At 39.7% G+C, this 20,646-nt stretch overlaps 2 protein-coding genes and 1 long non-coding RNA gene across 6 annotated transcripts in view; 1 reads left to right on the top strand and 2 right to left on the bottom strand.

The window, feature by feature from the left end:
• Nucleotides 1-5,630, bottom strand: part of SPARCL1 (SPARC like 1) — a 49,510-nt gene extending 43,880 nt beyond the window's left edge. Inside the window, exon 1 of the mRNA XM_058721956.1 lies at nucleotides 5,492-5,630. The gene's annotated coding sequence lies outside the window, so the exon portion shown is untranslated. The remainder of the gene's footprint in view (nucleotides 1-5,491) is intronic.
• The window catches only part of NUDT9 (nudix hydrolase 9), a 101,991-nt gene extending 94,859 nt beyond the window's left edge, over nucleotides 1-7,132 (top strand). For 2 of the 3 annotated variants that reach the window (XR_009259456.1, XM_058721970.1), the window contains one exon: nucleotides 2,144-7,132. Coding sequence is in view for 1 of the 3 variants with exons in the window: in XM_058721970.1 (XP_058577953.1) it covers nucleotides 2,144-2,172 (29 nt within the window). In the remaining 2 variants the exon portion in view is untranslated. The remainder of the gene's footprint in view (nucleotides 1-2,143) is intronic. The other variant, XR_009259455.1, reaches the window with a different exon arrangement.
• A 1,960-nt stretch (nucleotides 7,133-9,092) lies between these two features.
• The window catches only part of LOC131507353 (uncharacterized), a 75,273-nt gene continuing 63,719 nt past the window's right edge, over nucleotides 9,093-20,646 (bottom strand). Inside the window, exon 4 of one of the 2 annotated variants that reach the window (XR_009259459.1) lies at nucleotides 9,093-10,770. This is a non-coding gene — a long non-coding RNA (uncharacterized LOC131507353). Of the gene's footprint in view, nucleotides 10,771-12,757; nucleotides 13,430-20,646 lie in introns of those variants that run through there. The other variant, XR_009259460.1, reaches the window with a different exon arrangement.

The following is a 20,646-nucleotide window of genomic DNA, read 5'->3' as shown; positions in this document are numbered from 1 at the left end:
TTTGCATCTCTCATCGCTCTGCTCTTTGCTCTCAGAGAAGCTGGCCTTCTCTGTATTCCTCAAATAGACCATGATCTCACTTGCTGCAGGGTCTTTGTACAAGGTGTCACACTGTTAGAATTCTCTTGCCAGCACCCACTTGCCCCAATCACCACACACACACACACACACACACACACACACACAAGCACACACAGAGACACCACACAGTAACATCTATTTAGCCTTCAGATCAAAACAGCCATCAGTGACCTTCGGCAGAGGTCAGGCTCCTTAAACATACTTTCTTAGAACAAAGGTGCTTTACTCTCTTAACACTTATTTCAGCAGATGATTATATACAATACAAATTCAAATATACTGTGACTTTTTCATCCCCCAAATTATGCTATAAAAAAGAGGGATTTGCTTTATATTTTAGTGCTTCTGAGATCTCTCACATTAAAGACCACTGTCTCAATGACTTCATTTTTAAAAAAAAAATTTTTTTTTAACGTTTCTTTATTTTTGAGACAGAGAGAGACAGAGCATGAACAGGGAAGGGTCAGAGAGAGAGGGAGACACAGAATCCGAAACGGGCTCCAGGCTCTGAGCTGTCAGCACAGAGCCCGACGCGGGGCTCGAACTCACAGACGGCAAGATCATGACCTGAGCTGAAGTCGGACGCTTAACCGACTGAGCCACCTAGGCGCCCCTCAATGACTTCATTTTGAACAACAAAGTACCGTTTCAGGAAAACAGCCTGAAATGACCTCAAGCAATGCTTATTTTTGTCATGCTTAAGATGGTCATCTTGACAATAAAAAAGGAGGTAAAGATATTTAAAGCAGATTTAGTAATTATTCGTGAGGTATGACTTCATTATTGCAAGTGTTAAAATCGCAGTTTTAGAAAACCATACTTTACAAACTCAAGTGTTTTCAAATAAGCCTTGGAATAGGGCTGGAAAAAACAAAGAAGTAATAAATAGAATGAGAATTTATGCTTAGGGATCCAATTTGCAGCATCCACAGATTTTTAAGAAGTGTGTTATAAACAACTTGCGGAGGACTGATGATGCGTTAGTCTGTACTAGATAATTACAGAGTGGATTCAGTGAGTAGATCTTAGGTATCCTCTAAGTACATATTACAATTTACTACCCGTTTGTGCATTTAGGTTGGCCAAGGACTTTGGCTGAGAATCTTTTCATTAGAAAAATAAAGATGGCTTTGTATTCAAGGTCATCTTATGTTTGGGCATAAGCACTTTTTATTAATGTGATGATTTACTTAATGACAGTCTCCCTAACTACACAGTAAGTGCCACTAGAGCACAGCCCTCTCTATATTCACTCCTGCAGCATCTCTGGCATTTCTCATGGTATGGAACATTGAAATGCATGAGTCGTTCAAGACATAAGATTATTTATTGACATAATTGCATGGTCTGGAAAACACTGGAGAGACTAAAACACTAAGATGCTTTAATGCAAAGCATCTTAATAAAAGATGTTTTAATAACCTTTTACTCTGTTAATCAAGATGAGAATTTTCTTTACAAATGTAAAAACCCTTATTTATTTATTTTTCTTTAGAAATTCAATGGTTCACATTTATACAATGATAATTCAGATGCCTATATTCATTACAGTTTACTCATTGGGAAATTCCAAGTTCAAAACAGCTAGCTCTGGGGCATGTGGGTGGCTCAGTCAGTTGAGTGTCTGACTCTGATTTCAGCTAAGGATCTTGGGATCAAGCCCTGCATTGGGCTCCATGCTGAGCAGGAAGCAGAGCCTGCACTCTCTCTCCCCTTGCTCTGCCCCTCTACTCTGCCCAAGCTCTCTCTTAAAAAAAAAAAAAAAAAAAAAAAAGCTATTTCCATCCAAGTTGGACATAGCGATGACAAGTATTAAAAGACTATTAAAAGTATTAAAAAGCATTAAAAGAACTACTACTTATTGAGCACTTACACACATCATTTCAGTTAATCTGACAATGAATTAGCTGTTACCCCCATTTAACAAATAAGGGATATAGGGGCCTGGCAAGCCTAACAGCTAACCTTGACCACTGGTCACATACTGTAATGAGAGCCTTACACACACTATCTCATTCAATCTCCACAACAATTTCATGACTATTCTTATCTCTGTTTGCAGATGAGAAGACAGAGGCAAAGAGTGTGTAAGGTAAAACACTAGAGAGTGCCCGGATGCAAGTCCTGGTAGACGCCTCAGAATCCCCCTGGATAACCACTGTACTGTGGTACAATGCGAAGATGGGAGGAGCCGGCAGGAACTCGGAAAATGGATTTATTCTGGGCTGTGCAGTATGTGCTTTGAAGTGAGGTTATTTCTATCTCTCTTCCTTTGCCTTCCCAGTAGTTCTCCCCCCGCACTCCAGAGTAAACTGGTCACTGTTTTAGTAGCTTTCTTGTTCATTTTCTTAACACCTATTCATCGAATCTCTAAAGAAAACATTTAGCTACTCCAATTGTTGAGTACATAGTTGATTGCATAATAGGAAGGAAACAAGCCAAGACTGGAGACTTCATTTCTAAAGAAGGATTTTAGAGCAGACTAAGAGTTATTTCACAGAGTGGGTCATGAAACTCAGTCTCTCTATACCCTTTCATCTCTATGACGACAGGCTGCTCCTGCTACATGTAGCCAGAAAAAGCAGCTGACATTTCAATGCTAGGAGCACAGGGGGAGAGGTTTACAAAAACAAAAAACAAAACCCAAACCCTTTCGTTTGAATTTCAGTTAGAAAGGAAAAAATACCCCTGGAGCAAGTCAAAACCCCTATTCTTGCCTTTAGAAAAGATAAGAAAGGAGAAATGTTGGGGGCCTTCTCCCCTGTCCAACTAGGCCAATAAAACAGAATCAACTGCAAAGCAGCATTTCATCTCACTCTCTTAATGGCAATCTGAAACAGAAAACTCCCTTTGGTTTCATTTGACTTGGTCCTTAAGAAGAAACTAATTGATGAAGCAGTAAAGACTCACAGTAATAAATACTTCATGTTGAGCACCCCCCCCCCCCAGGGGAGTACAGTAGATTCAGATTTATTTTTCCATTCCTTTGGATAAAAAAAAAGACAATTCAAAGAATATTTCCTTCTCAACCCCCAATTTTGTTATCTGAAAAATCATTTCAAGTGTATAACTGAATACTTTCTCACGCTGTGCCACTCTGCCAGGTGCTACACTTGGTATTTTAAAAACATCTCATTTAACTCCTACAACAACTGCATTTGTGGGTATTATTATCACTGCTTGCTTAATAGATGGGTAAACTAAGAAACCTTGAGAGAAAACCGAAAGTAAATTCCTTTTTACAGTGTTCCAGTTGGGACACCTAGGTAGGGTGGTGTTTTCATTATTAGCTATGATTAACTGATTGCTTCATATGCACCAGGCATAGGTGTTTTCTTGACTTAATTATCATAACAAATCTCTGAAATGGCAAATAATTTTATGATCCTCATTTCCACAGATGAGGGGACTGAGGCTCAAAGACTCATTTGTCCAAAGTCACAGAGCCTGGTAAAGCCCAGGTATAAGCCACGTCTGTGTGTTTCCAGAATTCATGGTCTTACTTTATTACACCATCTCCTACAATTATTAGAGACCGCACATTCTGTCCCCCAGAGTTCTGTGTACCTTTTGATGCCCAACACAAAAACCAGGCCCAGGTGGTATTACCAGTGCAAGCTCAGCCTTTGGCAGAAGATGTCCTGTGGGCCTTGTGTGAACCAGACCCCAGCTTAGCTGGGCATCTCTTGGGGAGCCAGGTCTACTGGGGAAGTTCTCCTGGACTTATGGGGCCCCTTTCCCCTTCACTGAAGGCTGTTCCAGAAGGACATGTAAAGGAAAAGGGCACCTGAAGTCTTTTAACAGCAGTTGTTTATGTTTTTCTTGGTGGAAAAAGCATAAACAAACAAATGTTTGTATACTGTTATTAAATGGAATAAAAATAATAGTCAAGAGAAAATGAAATGAATAGTGTTCTGGAGTTGTCTAGAGACATCACTATTCATTTCATTCTTGTCATCAGTATTTATTTTTATGTAGTTGATAAGTGAAGTTGCACATGAGAAAGTACTGGGGACTGAACCCCAAAAGACCTGGAGAAGAAACCTCAGGAATTGCTAAACAGGTGTACAGAAATTCCATAAAAGGAAAAAGGCAAGATTCATGAATAACACGTACGCATTCTTTTTAAAAATTTGGGAAGTAGCATTAGTTGATTGGATGATAAGTAGATGAAACAGACTGATTGCTCTTCTTTGCTAGATCTGGTTGAATGAATAGAAATATAAACTTAAATCTTTCCTAAGAGGGGTGTCCTTTTTTTAAACAGTCATGGTTAACAATAGTCACTACCACCAAAGTTTAGATGAGTAAGCTCCGAACTCAAAAAAAGTTGGTATCCAAGAGAGAGGGGAGAATTTATTAAAAAGATTTTTGCTGAGTTGGATCGAGTGAACATTTCTATTCAGTGCAGTCAGGCAGTGGGCCAGAGGAAAGCTCAGACACAATGCCAAGGTGACATATTTAACCTCTTTGAAGATTAAAGGCAGTGCAAAAGAGACAGTCTTTCCTCAGTACCGCTTGGTTATAGTATCAACAGTACCCATCTACAGTTGAAAGGATGGTTTTCTCCTGCAGGGGGACCTCTAATACCTAGGAGGAATGAGTGAGCATGATGTACATTATTGTTTTATTCTAGTAGAGCCAGAATGATAATACCGTATGATATAGAATTTGCCATAATCTCCTCAGCTCTCTGGTTTCCCTACCTCCTTCCCTCCCCAAGTAGGACATCATCAGGAATTAGATAAATTTTATGTGTGTGCACCTTAAAAAACAATGGAGGGAGACAAGAGACAGCTAGTCATAAAAGTATAAAAGGGAATTAGGAAAGGAATAATAGTCTTAATAACTAAAAAACAATAAAAGAAGATTATAGTAGTGCAGCAATTTTCCTGCCTTTTGGAAAAGCAAAATGTTCCATGTCTATATTGCTGGTAGGTACACACTGGGACAGTGGTGCTGATGAAATAATTTCAGATAATTTAAACATGGAAAACATACATGTTACTTTGATTTGAAAGTTCTTTTTTAAACTACTTCCCTTATGATTTACTTAATATACTCAGTAAAATATTTCTATAAAACACATTTCCAGATTCAGACTTCACCAAGATCTGAATGCTAATCTGGCCAAAAACAGTTCTACATTTGTGTTCTTGGTCTTCATTAAAACCATCATTTATTACTACTTACTATATAATCTTGAAGAAGAAAAGGAAACATGAATACAAGAGTTAAAATTTCTTACTAAGTAGCTTTTCTGTAAATCACACAAAAGTTTGTTTTTTGGTTTTTTTTTTGTAAATAAATGGCTTTGTCTTAGGAAAAAAATACTAGACATCTTCATTGGATCATGCAGTGTAGTATAACAAATGCAATTAGATGATATAGTAAACTTATTAAAATTTACCTTCAGGTAGGTGGCTGGACCCAGAGCCTCGATACAAAATTGCAGTTGAATCCTCTCTTTGCACACAGCCAAGAAATAAAAGTTTGACAAATACCTAATACACTTTAAAAAATCTCTTCCCTCATTAGCTCTGCTTCTCTGCCCAGACACACATTCGAGTCTGTTGGAGTTGAAATTCTGCTGCTCTGTCAACTAGTCAGGGTCTGAGGTGACAGACAAATGTGGAGGTTGGCACTGGGGGTATTTCAGGCTGTCATCGTTTTTGTTGCAGATTCCTGCAGTTCTCCGGCAGGCTGGCCTCTCCGAGGGCGCGAGGAGCTTTCCAGGCAGTGCAAGCCAACAGGGAAAGAGCTCATTCTGCCAGAGAGACTATGGGGTTAACAGTCCTCCCCTCAAGCTCTTGTTCTCAGAAGCTAATAACTTGGCCAGAAGAGAAGCACGTGGCTCTTCATGCTTTTTTTTTTTTTCCCCTTTTTCAAACAACTCTAAAAGCAAGCAGGATCCCTTTTTTGGGGATTTTTTATTTTAAGACTTTGAAAAGAAACTCTGTTGTTTCTTAAAGGAAATTGAGGGGGGGGGTTAAGGAAGGGGAGAAGAATAATTGCAGCAGATGCATTTTTAAATTTTTTAATTGGAAACTGTCTCACGAATATACTCTCGATTTTAATCATAGCAGGGTACTTCAGATACTTCAAACTTTCTTTAAATGACCTTCAGGGATTTATGTATATATGAAGCATCACTCATTCATATTATAGATCACTTGTATGCTGATTCAGAAACCTTTGCGGTTCACAGACTATTATTCTCCCCACACAACTCCCTACTAACCGTCCTCCCTCCCCCCTCCCCGTATAATGACTGATCTGTTAAGAAACTTTCTCATGAAACAGACTGGCGTTATGCATTTATTTTTGACTTGGCATTCTGGTTGTTTGTTTGTGTCTAATCTGTTCTACTGCTACTCTCACATTTATTGTACATTTATTATGTGTCAGACACTGTGCTAACAGTTTGTTATGTGCATTATTTCAGTTGAGTCTCACACGTTTATATGAGGTGAGTATGCTCCCATTTGAGCGTGGTGTAGTATTAAGTGGTAAAGTCTGCATGTTTTGAGGCCACACAGCTTGAGTTTACATCCTGGCTTCACCACTTCCCAACTATATGACCTGAGACAAATTATGTAACCTCTCAAAGCTTCAGTATCCTTATCTATAAGATGGGGGATACAAATATGGGGATGAGAATAATATCTATCTCAGGCAGTTTTTCTGAGTTTTAGGTAAATACAAATGCACAGAACACCTCCTGTCACCCAGCAGATGCTCAAATGTTATTGGAGGAAACCTAGGCTTAGTAGCTGAGTGATTTTTCCAGAGTCTCCAGCTCGTAAAGGTAAAGAGTGGGATTCCAACCCAGCTACCTTGGCCAATTGCTATGCTTGTGTTACTCAAACTACAGGCTATAATACCTCCTTCTGAGTGAGCTGTGAGTTCCTTGAGGGTAGAGATGTGTTCCTTCTTCCTGGCACAGTGTTTTGCAGACTGTAAATGCTCCATTAACTTCAAATGTATGGTTATAATTTAATTTAGATTTTCTACATTTATGCCAAAGTCAGGCCAAAAGCAAAACAATGACGGGGCACCTGCGTGGCTCAGTTGGTTAAGCGACCGACTTTGGCTCAGGTCATGATCTCACACTCTGTGAGTTCGAGCCCCGCATTGGGCTCTGTGCTGACAGCTCAGAGCCTGGAACCTGCTTCAGATTCTGTGTCTCCCCGTCTCTCTGCCCCTCCCTCACTCACACTCTGTCTCTGTCTGTCTCTGTCTCGAGAATAAATACGCATTAAAAACAATTTTAAATAAAAATCTTTAAAAAAAAAAAAAAGCAAAACAATGACAACAAAACTAAACAAACACCCCACCTACAGTTGTAGGCAAATATGTCCTCAGACAACTGTCTCTAGCCACTTTAGGAACATTTGCCCTATTTATTTGTCAGAACACCACAAAAGAAAGGTAACAATAATTATCTCTGTTTTGCAGTAGGGGAAATTTGGAAGCAGAGGAAACTGGGCAATTTGCCTAGGAACCGAAAACAAGTCACTGCGCAGCTGGGAAGTGTCTCACGACTCTACCATCAGGATTACTTGTTCCTAACGGCCTTTGCAGGCACAGGATGAAATGACGTGATGTCCTTTTGCTTCAGACAATGGGATGTTTTTCCTTAGCCAAGGTCTAGGGTGTAAGCAGTCTCCTCAGAGGCAGGATCAAAGGAGTGGTCTGTGTTCAATTTTGCTTCTCTGCCTCTGTGCACATCTGGGTCTGAGAGGTGGAGGAGACAGAGGCACCATTTTTCCAACAGTTCCCGAGGGCCACAGGGATGAGGTTCTATTGCAGGGTATGTAGGATAAGCATTTCTGAAGATTTTCCCTGGTTTGGCTATGGAAATTTTCTCTGGAACCCAAATATTGACTTCTTATTCTAACCACATTCCCTATTTATTTGAGATAGCTTTATGAGATTGATTTCAGGTAATTACATCAATTCACTGAGAATGTAGGGAAAGTTTGAGCTAGAGGACAATGGAAAAAAATTTGCTCAACAAAAATACTTTTTTCTAATACTAAAATTGATATTTTACATTTCTATGAAATTATCAAAGTGAAATTTCTTAAGGAATCTATATGAACATAAAAATAATTCGGTTAATGCAAACTAGATCTCTTAAATGAAAATACGCGATTTATCTCTTAAGTGTAAATATATAGCTACAGAGTTCATTTGTAGGTGGCAAATCCTGAGAATTTTGACTGTGTTTCTTATAACTAGATAACAGAGTATTTTTTTTAATAAAAAAAACTTTGAATTTACAATGTCTTTTAAGTATGGCTTTATTTTAGGAATGTTCATGGGCAGATATCCAAACTCTTATTGTTTCTAAGGCTGTCATTTCTAAAATAGTTTACAGTGCATGAAGCTGAAGACAATAAACCTATAATATCCACCTAACAGATGGAGCTGTAGATCGGATTTAGAAACTCACCCAGCATCTTGGGGTACTTGGGTGGCTCAGTCCATTAAGCATCTGAGTCTTGATTTCGGCTCACATCATGGTCTCAGAGTTTGTGAGTTCGGGCTCTGTGCTGACATAGAGCTCTGTGCTGACAGTGTGGAGCCTGCTTGGGATTCTCTGTCTCCCTCTCTCTCTGCCCCACCCCCCTCAAACAAAACAAAACAAAACAAAACAAAAGCAAGCCAGAGAAACTTACCCAGTGCCTAAATGTGATTGGAGAACTTTGAAAAATAAAGAGCATATCAATTACTACATATGAACTGATCCATATAATATCAGCATTGATCAAAAGGGTCTCACAAAAGCCAACATCAAAGCTTTTTTTTTTTTTTTTTTAACTAAGTGCTAAGTGCTAAGATTCCTTTTGAGAATCTGACAAAAGCTGTGGGCAAGCTCCTAAAATACATTTATGAATTACCCACCCTCCCAGGGGTTCCATGAACTTAAGAACCTCTGATTTAGGTAAATAGAGAACACATTAATCAATCCTTAAACACTGAATAAGCTTTTTTGGTTTCTGGGTAATGTGAGAGAAATACAGTTCCTGACTATTAGCAGTCTAAGACACAGGACATGCATTCATTGTCAGAAAGGAGCATGATTCCTGTGGAGTAGTGGAGAGCTCCAGGTAGGAAGTGAGTATGGATGAAGGTAGGAAGTGCAGTGAAAGCAGAGTTTCAATAATTATTTTGTTCAGGACCTGGCCTGTAGGACCTTCCTCCTTCCATGTATTAGTTTGCTAAGGCTATCGTAACAAAATGGCACAGACTGGGTGGCTTACTTACCTAACAAAAATTTATTTTCTCACAGTTCTGGAGGCTGCAAGTCCAGGATCAAGGTACTCACTGGGGTGGTTTCTTCTGAGGCTTCTCCCTTTGGCTTATCGATGGCTATCTTCTCATTGGTGTCCTCACATGGATTTTTCTTTATGCTCACACAATCCTGGTGACTCTTCCTTTTTTTAAAAGGACATCAAGGGGGTACCTGGGTGGCTCAGTTGGTTAAGTGTCCGACTTCAGCTCAGGTCATGATCTCATGATCTGTGGGTTCGAGGCCTGTGTAGGGCTCTTTGCTGGCACTTCAGAGCCTGGAGCCTGCTTCCGATTCTGTGTCTCCCTCTCTCTCTGCCCCTCTTCTGCTTGCTCTCTGTCTCTCTCTCTCTGTCTCAAATAATAAACATTAAACAAATTAAAAAAAAAAAGGACACCAGGGGCTCCTGGGTGGCTCAGTTGGTTAAGGACTCTTGATTTTGGCTCAGGTCATGGTCTCACAATTCATGGGATTGAGCCCCATATCAGGCTCCACATTGACAGCTTGGGATTCTCTCTCTCCCTCTCTCTCTGCAACCCCCTCACCCAAATAAATAAATAATATTTAAAAGGATACCAGTCATATTAGATTAGAGCTCCATCTTTAAAACCTCATTTCACCTGAATTACCTCTTTAAAGGCTCTATCTCCAAATTCAATCACATTAGGGATTAGGGCTTCAACATGTAAATTTTGGGGAAGACACAATTCAGTCCATTAACACCCCATTATCTTCATACCTTTATATTTAATTCCCTAAGGTTTTACTTCTGGGACCCATACTCATTTCTCAGTTCTGGCTTAGCTACTGACTTCTTGTGACATTCCCCTACCTCTCAGCACTACCATCATATCCTGGCCCTGAACCATTTCAGATCTCTCAGCTGTCTTGGTCATCAACCTATTGGGTCAATTTCTGACCATGGGTTTTTGCAGGACTTTAGCCATCCTTTCCCAGCCTGGCTCTTCTATGGGCTTAGTCATACTCTCTATCTGGCCTTCAGCAGAGGCGTGACTTACAGAAACAATAAGCAAGAGAATAGCAAAATATGCATAGTATTTTGCTAAATATAATGTAGCTAATGTGATTAACTGCTATTTTTCTCATAATAACTTTCAAAGCAAAAGGAATAAAAATAAAAGGAGAAAGACTGGCTAGGGTGAGGTGAATTTTATATGTCAGTCTAAGCAGTTTGGCTTTTATTCATTAGGTAAAAGGGAGCTCTGGAAGATTTGACCCATTTAAGGTTAGGAAGAAGAGGATGGAACAAACACAACATACTGTATCTAGCAGGAACTTGACTGGCTTAATTGGTGGAGCATGCGACTGTTGATCTTGGGGTTGTGAGTTCGAGCCCCATGTTGTTTGTAGAGATTACCTAAAAATGAAATCTTAAAAAAAAATAATATCTATTAGGATAGGTTGAGTCGCAATAACAAATATCCCCAAAACATCAGGGACTTGCAACAAAGGTTTATTTTTCATTCATGCTACATGTTTACTGTAGGTCTATTGGAATTGCGTTATACATTGCCTTCATTCTGGGATCCAGGCTGATCAATCAGTTCCCTTTGATGAAGAAAAAGAAATATGGCAAACTACGCTTAGTTTTAAAGCTTTTGCCTGAGTGTGATACATATCACTTCTGACTACATCTCATTGACCAAAGCAGGTCATGTGGCCACACCTGAGCTTAACAGTGTGGGGAAGTATATTCTTCCTACAGAGAAGACGACCTATAGTCAAGAAAACCAGAACGTAGATTTTAATCAGAATGGAAAAATAGGATAGCCCACTGAAAAAAGTATTAGGAGAAAGGAAGAAAAGAAAATAAAGGGGCAGAAGTGAAGTTAGAAAAAAAGGGGAGAGTATAAAAAGGGCAAGGGAGGAAGAAGAGAGAGGGGAAAATAAGAGGCAGCTCTATAGAAGACACAAGTAAATAACCAAGAAAACTGAGACAACAGAAATAAAGGGGGTTAGATTAGGTTAGAGAAATACCAATCAGATGGTTCTATGAAGTTTTAAGAGTTATATATTAGTTTTCTAGCCCTGTCATAACAAATTACCACAGATTGGGTGGCTTTAAATAGCAGAACTTTATTTTCTCAAAGTTCTCGAGATAAAAGTCTGAAATCAAGGTGTCAACAGGCATATGCTCCTTAAGATGGCTTTAAGGAAGAGTCCTTCCTTGCCTCTTCCTAGCTTCTAATGGCTCCCAGAAATCCTTGGCATATGTTGGTTTGTAGCAGCATTTTATCAATCTCTGCATCCATCCTCACATGACTTTGGTCCCTGTGTGTCTCCTCTGAATCTCTGTGTGTCCTATTTTCTTTCTTTCTTCCCTTTTTTAAATGTTTATTTATTTTTTAGAGTGAGAGAGAGGGGCAGGAGGAGAGGGGCAGAGAGAGAGAAGAGACACAGAATCTCAAGCAGGCTCCAGGCTCTGTGCTGTTAGCACAGAGCCTGACGTGGGGCTCAAACTCATGAACTGCGAGCTTATGACCTGAGCTGGAGTTAGACGCTCAAACGACTGAGCCACCCAGGTGCCCCTGTCCTATTTTAAGTATACCAGTCATTGGATCTAAGGTCAGTTCAAATCCAGTATGACTTCATCTTAACTTAATTACATCTGCAAAGACCCTATTTCCAGGGGTGCCTGGGGGGCTCAGTCAGTTAAGAGTCCAACTTTGGCTCAGGTCATGATCTTGTGGTCTGTGAGTTCAAGCCTTGCATCAGGCTCTGTGCTGACAGCTCAGAGTGTGGAGCCTGCTTCAGATTCTGTGTCTCCCTCTCACTCTCTGCCCCTCACCTACTCACACTCTGTCTCTCAAAAATGAATAAATGTTAAAAAAAAAATTAAGGGGCACCTGGGTGGCTCAGTCAGTTGAGCGTCTGACTTCGGCTCAGGTCATGGTCTCACGGTTTCTGGGTTCAAGCCCCACGACGGGCTCTGTGCTGACAGCTCAGAACCTGGAGCCTGCTTCAGATTCTTGTGTCTCCCTCTCTCTCTGCCCCTAACTCACTTGCCTCTGCCTCTCTCTCAAAAATAAATAAACATAAAAGAATTTTAATAAAAAAATAAAGACTCTATTTCCAAATAATGCCCCATTCACAGGAGCCAGATGTTGAGACTCAAACATATTTTTTTGGAGGGAACACAATTCAAGCCACTACTAGGTGGGTTGCAGATTTGACTCTAAACTGGGTGACCAAAGGAAGGAGGAAAATATGATTAGCGGTAAAATTCATAATGTAAAATAATTTCAGAAAGGATATATGAGACATTATGTAAAGCAGAAAATGGTGCCCTAACAGCATCTGCATGCTTTTCAATATCACATTTCATTTTATTACTTCCTACAACATCCCTGGGTGGACAGGTAATGGAAAATGGCTAAAGTCCGATTAAGTAAAATAAATTCTATGAGACAAGTAACAAATGATCTGTGATTGTTTGGTTTTTATTCTTCCCTGCTGACATTAACAAACCTGCAAAAAACACATGGAACTCCTATTTGTGATTAAATCCTAATCTCTGTTCTGTAGGTTCAGTTTGAACTTAGTTTCATGCACTACTGAAAAATCTGGACATGTACTGAGGGATGAATGGGGTGGGCCCTTTAGGAGGGGCCAAGGATTTTTTGGGAAAGACTCATTCTAAGGGAATAGGAAGCGAGGCAGACAAGATTAGCTCAATTATATAGCCAGGGGAGTGGTGGAATACAAGAAGATACTGGGGGTTTGGTTCCAGACCACTGCAATAAAGCAAATATTACAGAGTAAAGCAAGTCAAATACTTTTTTTTTGTTTCCCAGTGCATATAAAAGTTATATTTACCCTATGCTATAGTCTATTAAGTATGTGATAACATGCCTTAAAAAATTCATATACATTAATTAAAAAATACTTTATGGCTAAAAAATGCTAACCATCACCTGAGCTTTTGGTGAGGTGTAATCTTTTTGCTGGTAGAGGGTCTTGTCTCAATGTTGATGGCTGCTGACTGATTAGGGTGGTCATTGCTGAGAGCTGGGGTGGCTGTGACAATTTCTTAAAATAAGACAATGATGAAGTTTGCTGTGATTAATTCCTCCTTTGATGAACAATTTTTCTGTAGCATATGATGCTGTTTGATAACATTTTACCCACAGTAGAGATTCTTTCAGAACTGGAATCAATTCTCTGAACCCTGACACTGATTTATCAACTAGGATTATGTAATATCCTAAATCCTTTGTTGTCATTTTAATAATCTTCACAGTAGATTCTTTTAAAAAAATTTTTTTTAAGGGTTATTCATTTTCCAGAGACAGACAGAAAGTGAGGGGGAGAGGGGCAGAGAGAGACAGAGACACAGAATCTGAAGCAGGCTCCAGGCTCTGAGCTGTTAGCACAGAGCCCTACGCGGGGCTCGAATTCATGAGCTGTGAGATAATGACCTGAGCTGAAGTCGGATGCTTAACTGACTGAGCCACCCAGGTGCCCCAGTAATCTTCAGAGTAGATTCTATCTCAAAAAAACACTTGTGGGGCACCTGGTTGGCTCAGCTGGTTAAGCGCCCAACTTCAGCTCAGGTCATGATCTCATGGTTTGTGAGTTTGAATCCCACCTCGGGCTCTCTGTTAGCACAGAGCTGGCTTCAGATTCTCTGTCCTCCTCTCTTTCTGCCTCTCCATCGCTTGTGCTCTCTCTCAAATAAACATTAAAAAAAAAATAAAAAAATAAACCACTTGCTGTGCTCATCTATAAGAAGCAACTCCTTGTTCATTAAAGATTTACCTTGAGAGTGCAGGGGTTCAAAAAAAAAGTTTGTGAGAATAAGAAAAATTTTATGAGAATTACCAAAATGTGACACAGAGACAGAAAGTGAGCAGTTGTTGGAAAAATGTTGCTCATGTGATAAATGGTAGCTTTGACTTGTGGTCAAGCATGGTACAATGTATAGACTTGTGGAATCACTATGATGTACACCTGAAACTAATGTAACATTGTGTGTCAATTATACTTCAATTAAAAAAATGGTGCTGACAGACTTGCTCAACACAGGATTGCCACAACCCTTCAATTTGTAAAAAAATGCAGTATCTGCAAAGTGCAATAAAGTGAAGTGCAATAAAATAAGGTAGGCCTGTATTTTATTTCCCTTAGTTTGTGTGTGTGTGAGTGTGTGTCTTCAATGTTCCATTTTCTATTTATTTATTTATTTTTTATTTATTTATTTATTAAATTTATATCCAAATTAGTTAGCATACAGTGCAACAATGATTTCAGTAGTAGATTCCTTAGTGCCCCTTACCCATTTAGCCCATCCCCCCTCCCACAACCCCTCCAGTAACCCTCAGTTTGTTCTCCATATTTGTGAGTCTCTTCTGTTTTGTCCCCCTCCCTGTTTTTATATTATTTTTGTTTCCCTTCTCTTATGTTCATCTGTTTTGTCTCTTAAAGTCCTCATATGAGTGAAGTCATATGATTTTTGTCTTTCTCTCACTGACTAATTTCACTTAGCATAATACCCTCCAGTTCCATCCATGTAGCTGCAAATGGCAAGGTTTCATTCTTTTTGATTGCCGAGTAATACTGCATTGTATATATATGCCACATTTGCTTTATCCTTTCATCCATCAACGGACATTTGGGCTCTTTCCATACTTTGGCTATTGTTGATAGTGCTGCTATAAACACGGGGGTGCATGTGTCCCTTCGAAACAGCACACTTGTATCCCTTGGATAAATGCCTAGTAGTGCAATTGCTGGGTTGTAGGGTAGCTCTATTTTTAATTTTTTGAGGAACCTCCATACTGTTTTCCAGAGTGGCTGCACCAGTTTGCATTCCCACCAACAATGCAAAAGAGATCCTCTTTCTCCACATCCTCGCCAACATCTGTTGTTGCCTGAGTTGTTAATGTTAGCTATTCTGGAAGGTGTAAGGTGGTATCTCATTGTGGTTTTGACTTGTATTTCCCTGATGATGAGTGATGTTGAGCATTTTTTCATGTGTCAGTTGGCCATCTGGACGTCTTCTTTGGAGAAGTGTCTATTCATGTCTTTTGCCCATTTCTTCACTGGATTATTTGTTTTTTTGGTGTTGAGTTTGATAAGTTCTTTGTAGATTTTGGATACTAACCGTTTATCTGATATGTCATTTACAAATATGTTCTCCCATTCCATCGGTTGCCTTTTAGTTTTGCTGTTTGTTTCCTTCGCTGTGCAGAAGCTTTTTATTTTGATGAGGTCCCAGTAATTCATTTGAATTCATTCAAATTCCCCAGAGGGATTTTTGCCTCTGGAGACGTGTTGAGTAAGAAGTTGCTGTGGGCAAGATCAAAGAGGTTTTTGCCTGCTTTCTCCTCACCCAGCTTTCAATGAATGCAAGTGCATCCTGGAAAGAGGGTGAGGCTCTGGGTTTAAATGGAACAAGCCATTTAATCAAATCTCTTGAAAATCCAGGGCATAAGCAGCTTTGCTTTCATACCCATGTGACTCTGTGCAATGCAAGCCCAGTAGGCTTCAGTGTATGGATGACTCCAGAGCACACAGAGTTACTTTGGCATCTCAGTGGCACCAGCCACAAATAATAGTACACAGTGTAGACCCTCAGGGGGATGGTGGTAGTGATGCTGACTTGCGGTGACAGTGCTCAGCAAAGGCAGAGTCCTGATAAGGTCGGTGCTGTTCAGCAATGATAGTGATGCCCTTTAGAGCTTGTGGTGTCTGGAAATCATAGTGGAACCCAATGGGGGTAGAGGGCATGGCTGGTGAGAGGTGGCTCAATCATGGGCCTCAGAGCAGGGCTTCTGATCTCATACAGCTTTCCAGGCAGTGAATAACCCCAGAGGAGCCATGGCAAGAGATTATGGAAATGGGAGACATCATGTGATTAACTGGGAATCTAGGAACAGATGAGAAATCTGGGAGATAATGATTGAGCATAACTTAGTGATGAAGAGCTGAGTTTAAAAAGTAAAGTTGAAAGTCAAAGAAGTAAAGCTGCAGTGGCTTGAGAAAGGAAACAGGAGATTTCTTCTGAAATTGTTTCAGATTATTCTCAGGTTAATAAAAATCTATACCTGTTTTTATGTGGCCCAGTTCATGATATTCTTGCATCTGTTTAGCAGATTTTAATTTAGTGGTTATGAGTTCTTTTTGTATTCTTGAAGTCCTTCATCATAATAACAAGAAATATTTTTTCTTTACTCTTTCCTCCCTCCCTCCCTTCCCTCCTCTCTCTTCCTTTCATCCCCGTTCCTTCCTTTCCTCTCCTCTCCTCTCCTCTCCTTTCCCTTCCTTCCTTCCTTCCTTCCTTCCTTCCTTCCTTCCTTCCTTCCTTCCTTCCTTCCTTCCTTCCTTCCTTCCTTCCCTCTGAGAAGTTGTTAATCAACATTGAAAGATTCCAAAAGAACCTAGTCTAATGGTACTTGGCTAAGAATATGGAATGTCAAATGCATAATCAAGGTGCAAGACACATATATCTGAGTTCCAGCCCAAAGAGTTACATTTAGGTACATATATCCATAGCTTTGATTCAGAATTGGTAAATTCTAAAATGCCTGTCTTCTCGTACCTCCAATCTTTTGTGCCCACTTCCTCATCAGGTGCTAGATTATCAAAGGACATCAGAAAGACTTGATAGGATCTTGCTAATCACTGATGCCATTGAATACTACTAGAAATAAATTCGACTACCTCTCAATGTAGATGACACCAATCAAGCCCTCAGAGGATGGAACACATGTTCAAAATCCTTCTTCTCTCTGGAGGAAGTAGTAGAGAATTGATGAGTCAGACAGACCTGAATTCAAGCCCTCGCTCTGATGCTTCCTACTTGTGTGACCTTGGACAAGTTACTTAGCCTCTCTGTGTTTCCACGTCCTCTTTCATCTTTCAAATGAGGATGATAATAATGCCTACTTCACAGGGTAATTTCAAGGAAAAGAGATGATGTTTACATAGTGCTTCGTCTAATGCATGACTGGACTAGGGCTCAGTAAATAATAATAATAATAAAAAAATGATGATGATGATTAAGGCCACCAATAAGAAAGCCAAACACTGCTAGAGATTGTCATGGAGCCTCCTACAAAAAGAATTAGAATGCCTCCTCTTTTCACATGAACTGCTAATATCCTCTGTGAGGGATGAAACACATCCTTTTAGTCAAGCTCTGAAAACACAGCAGCTGCTCACATCAATCCCTGGAGTCCTGTGCTGTTGTCTTTTCTCAGACAGAACTCTCATTGAGTTCGGGGGAATTTGGGCTGGGCATGCACGAGCAACGTGAGCTAAGTTAGCTGCACTCTCACTCTAACCTCACACTGGGAGAGACACAGAGCCCAGGCTATCGAAGCACCTGGTGTTCAGATCTCTTGTCTAAGTTGAGGGGCAGCTGGATGTCTTCATGCTTCTGTGCATTTGACTTGCAGGATGTGTCTTGTTCACCAACACTGAAGTTTGCACTCAGGCCTTCTCATGGGTGAGGTCACTTTGCTGGTATTAGCCAAAAACCACCCTCTTCCAAATCTGTCTGATGTTTTTTTGGCTGCAGTGGTAAGTTCCCAGAGCAAGATGGTTTAGACTAAGAAGTACGGCTTGTGTAATGAAGTAAGTGATCCTATTCTGGAAATTTGTTCTGGTGGTTGTGTTTTCTTCATGGTTTTGAGCAAGGACATCTGTATTTTTGTCAATATTTTGGCTATGAAAAGTACTGGGTTTGTTACAGAGCTTTCGTGTGGTCTGTACACATGAGCATTGGTGATGCTGTGACTGAGGCTCAATCTCTCACAAATGATAAGCAAGCAGATTAGAAATGGTTAGAGTCTACACTGGCATTAATTGGTTGGCAATTCAGATGGAGACAAAACAAATGATTTGTTCAATGTCCATTCTCTCTAGTATTTCTCAAATATTCTTTTCAATATCACTCTCCCAAGGGGTCCTTTGAACTTTTTTCCTGTGTCCCCTCTCCATGCAATTGTAATACCACAGATATTCTGTATATCCAGTTATGTACCATACCCATAGCTATGTTTTATATATTAAAAAAAGGATGCTTTTGTCCCTCTAATGAGCCAATTCTGCCCCCTTGACTAATGAGCCTCACTAACTGACTGAAACACATCTCATGCTTAAAAGTACAGTTTACTGTGGTGTAATCAATTGACTATCAGAACTTATGGTTGGAGAAACTGAGTCATTCCTGTTTTTCTGTTGAACTCTATATAGTATTTATAACCGCATTCATTACTCTAAAAACTTTTATGGAAGAACACACACAGAATAACTTTGGAGACATTATAGTTGACTTTCTGAGGAAATCTAGTCAAAATTTTCATAATTATAATTTTTTTCCATCCAATTCAGCACTTCTCATATTGTATGTTAATAGTTGGTGAGATCGAGAAAAAATAGCAGGGGAAAGATCTCTTGCAAATGTCCTTCTTCTTATCCTGTGATCATATTCCTGATGAAAGTTCTGGTCTCCTCACATCTCTAACAACTGTTGTCTCCCTCTGGACGATGCAAATTTCATTGCCACAAATGCAATTGCCCTCATGGATCAGGAAGGTCACATAAACTAAGAAAGAAGGTCAGAAGTAGGAAAACCACACACCCCAGACAATGATGACTGGCACCTGACACTAGGCCTTTGTGTTAGGAAGACAAGAAGGAGTCCTTGGGACTTGGGAGCTGGAAAATATGTGGCCCACGGAAAGATGGTAGTTGTTACTCAACTCCTGTAGTCTTACTGTCATGGGGAAATGACAGTCTGCTGTTGCCAGATCATTTTAGCATTTTAAAAAGAAGCCAGAAATCTGAAACTTTCTGTGATTATTAAATATTGCTCAACACTTTTTAAGCCAAATAAAACAGGTCTATGAGCTGGATTGAGCCACAGAACACTAATTTTTGACCTCAGTTCCAGATACTTCCTCCCTTACCAATCCAATCCATCTTGAAGAGAATTTTAAAAATTTAATCATCTCAAAGCGTAATTCACATCACATCCCTCTCCTACTTAAAAGCTCTCAATAACTTCTCACTGCCTACCAAGTCAATTCTAAACTCATGAGCCAGTTGTTTAAAGCCAACTGCCATGTTATATATTATCTTGCCATTTACTTACCTGAACACCAACATTTTCTTTTCTGCCTCTATGCTTTTCCTTACGTGGTTTCCTCTGCTGGAAATTTCCATGCTTAAACCCTACCAATGCTTAAAGGTCCAACTTAGATGCTTCCTTTCCAAGAAGATTTCTCTGCTATTTCTGATAGAAGTTATTCTTTATCAGGGTGCCTGGGTGGCTCAGTAGGTTAAGCATCTGACTTCTGTTCAGGTCATGATCTCATGGCTCATGGGTTCCAACCCTGCATCGGGCTCTGTGCTGACAGCTCAGAGTCTGGAACCTGCTTCGGATTCTGTGTCTCCCTCTCTCTCTGCCCCCTCCCCTGCTCATGCTGTGTCTCTCTCTCTCTCTCAAAAAATAAACATTAGAAAAATTAAAAAAAATTTATTCTTTCTCTGAACTTCAACAGCATTTTTAAAAAGAATTTCTTATTGTGGTAAAATATACACAAGATGAAATTTACCTACTTAACCATTTTTAAACCTACAGTTTAGTGATATTAACTGTGTTTATAATGAGCAACCTTACTACCATCTGTTTCAAGAACTCTTTTCATCTTGTAAGGCTGAAACTCTGTACCCATTAAACAATAACTCCCATTCCTCCCTGCCCCCGCCCCTGGCAACCACCATTCTACTTTCTGTCTTTATGATTTTGACTATTCTAAGTACCTCATCTGAATGGATCATACAGTAATCGTCTTTTTGTGACTGCTTATTTCACTTAGCATGTCTTCAAGGTTAACCCATACCATAGTATGTGTCAGAATTTCCTTCTTTTTCACAGCTGAATAATATTCTGTTGTATGTATATACCACATTTTGCTTATCCATTCATCTGTCAATGGACTCTTGGGTTGCTTCTATGTTTTACTTATTGTAAATAATGCTGCTGTGAACATGGGTGAACAAATATCTCTTTGAGATCCTGCTTTCAATTTTTCAGTATATACCCAGAAGTGGAGTTGCTGGACCACAGGGTAATTTTACTTAATTTTTTTTGAGAAACAGTCATGCTGTTTTCTACAGTAGCTGTACCATTTTACATTCCCAATAACAGTGCACAAGGATTCCAATTTCCCCACATCCGTGACAACATTTGTTATTTTCTTTTTGCATAGTAGCCATCCTAATGGGTGTGTGGTAAA

The sequence above is a fragment of the Neofelis nebulosa genome, chromosome 3 (genome assembly GCF_028018385.1).
Source record: "Neofelis nebulosa isolate mNeoNeb1 chromosome 3, mNeoNeb1.pri, whole genome shotgun sequence".
Lineage (NCBI taxonomy): Eukaryota > Metazoa > Chordata > Mammalia > Carnivora > Felidae > Neofelis > Neofelis nebulosa.
This window is presented reverse-complemented; position numbering and strand designations above follow the sequence as displayed.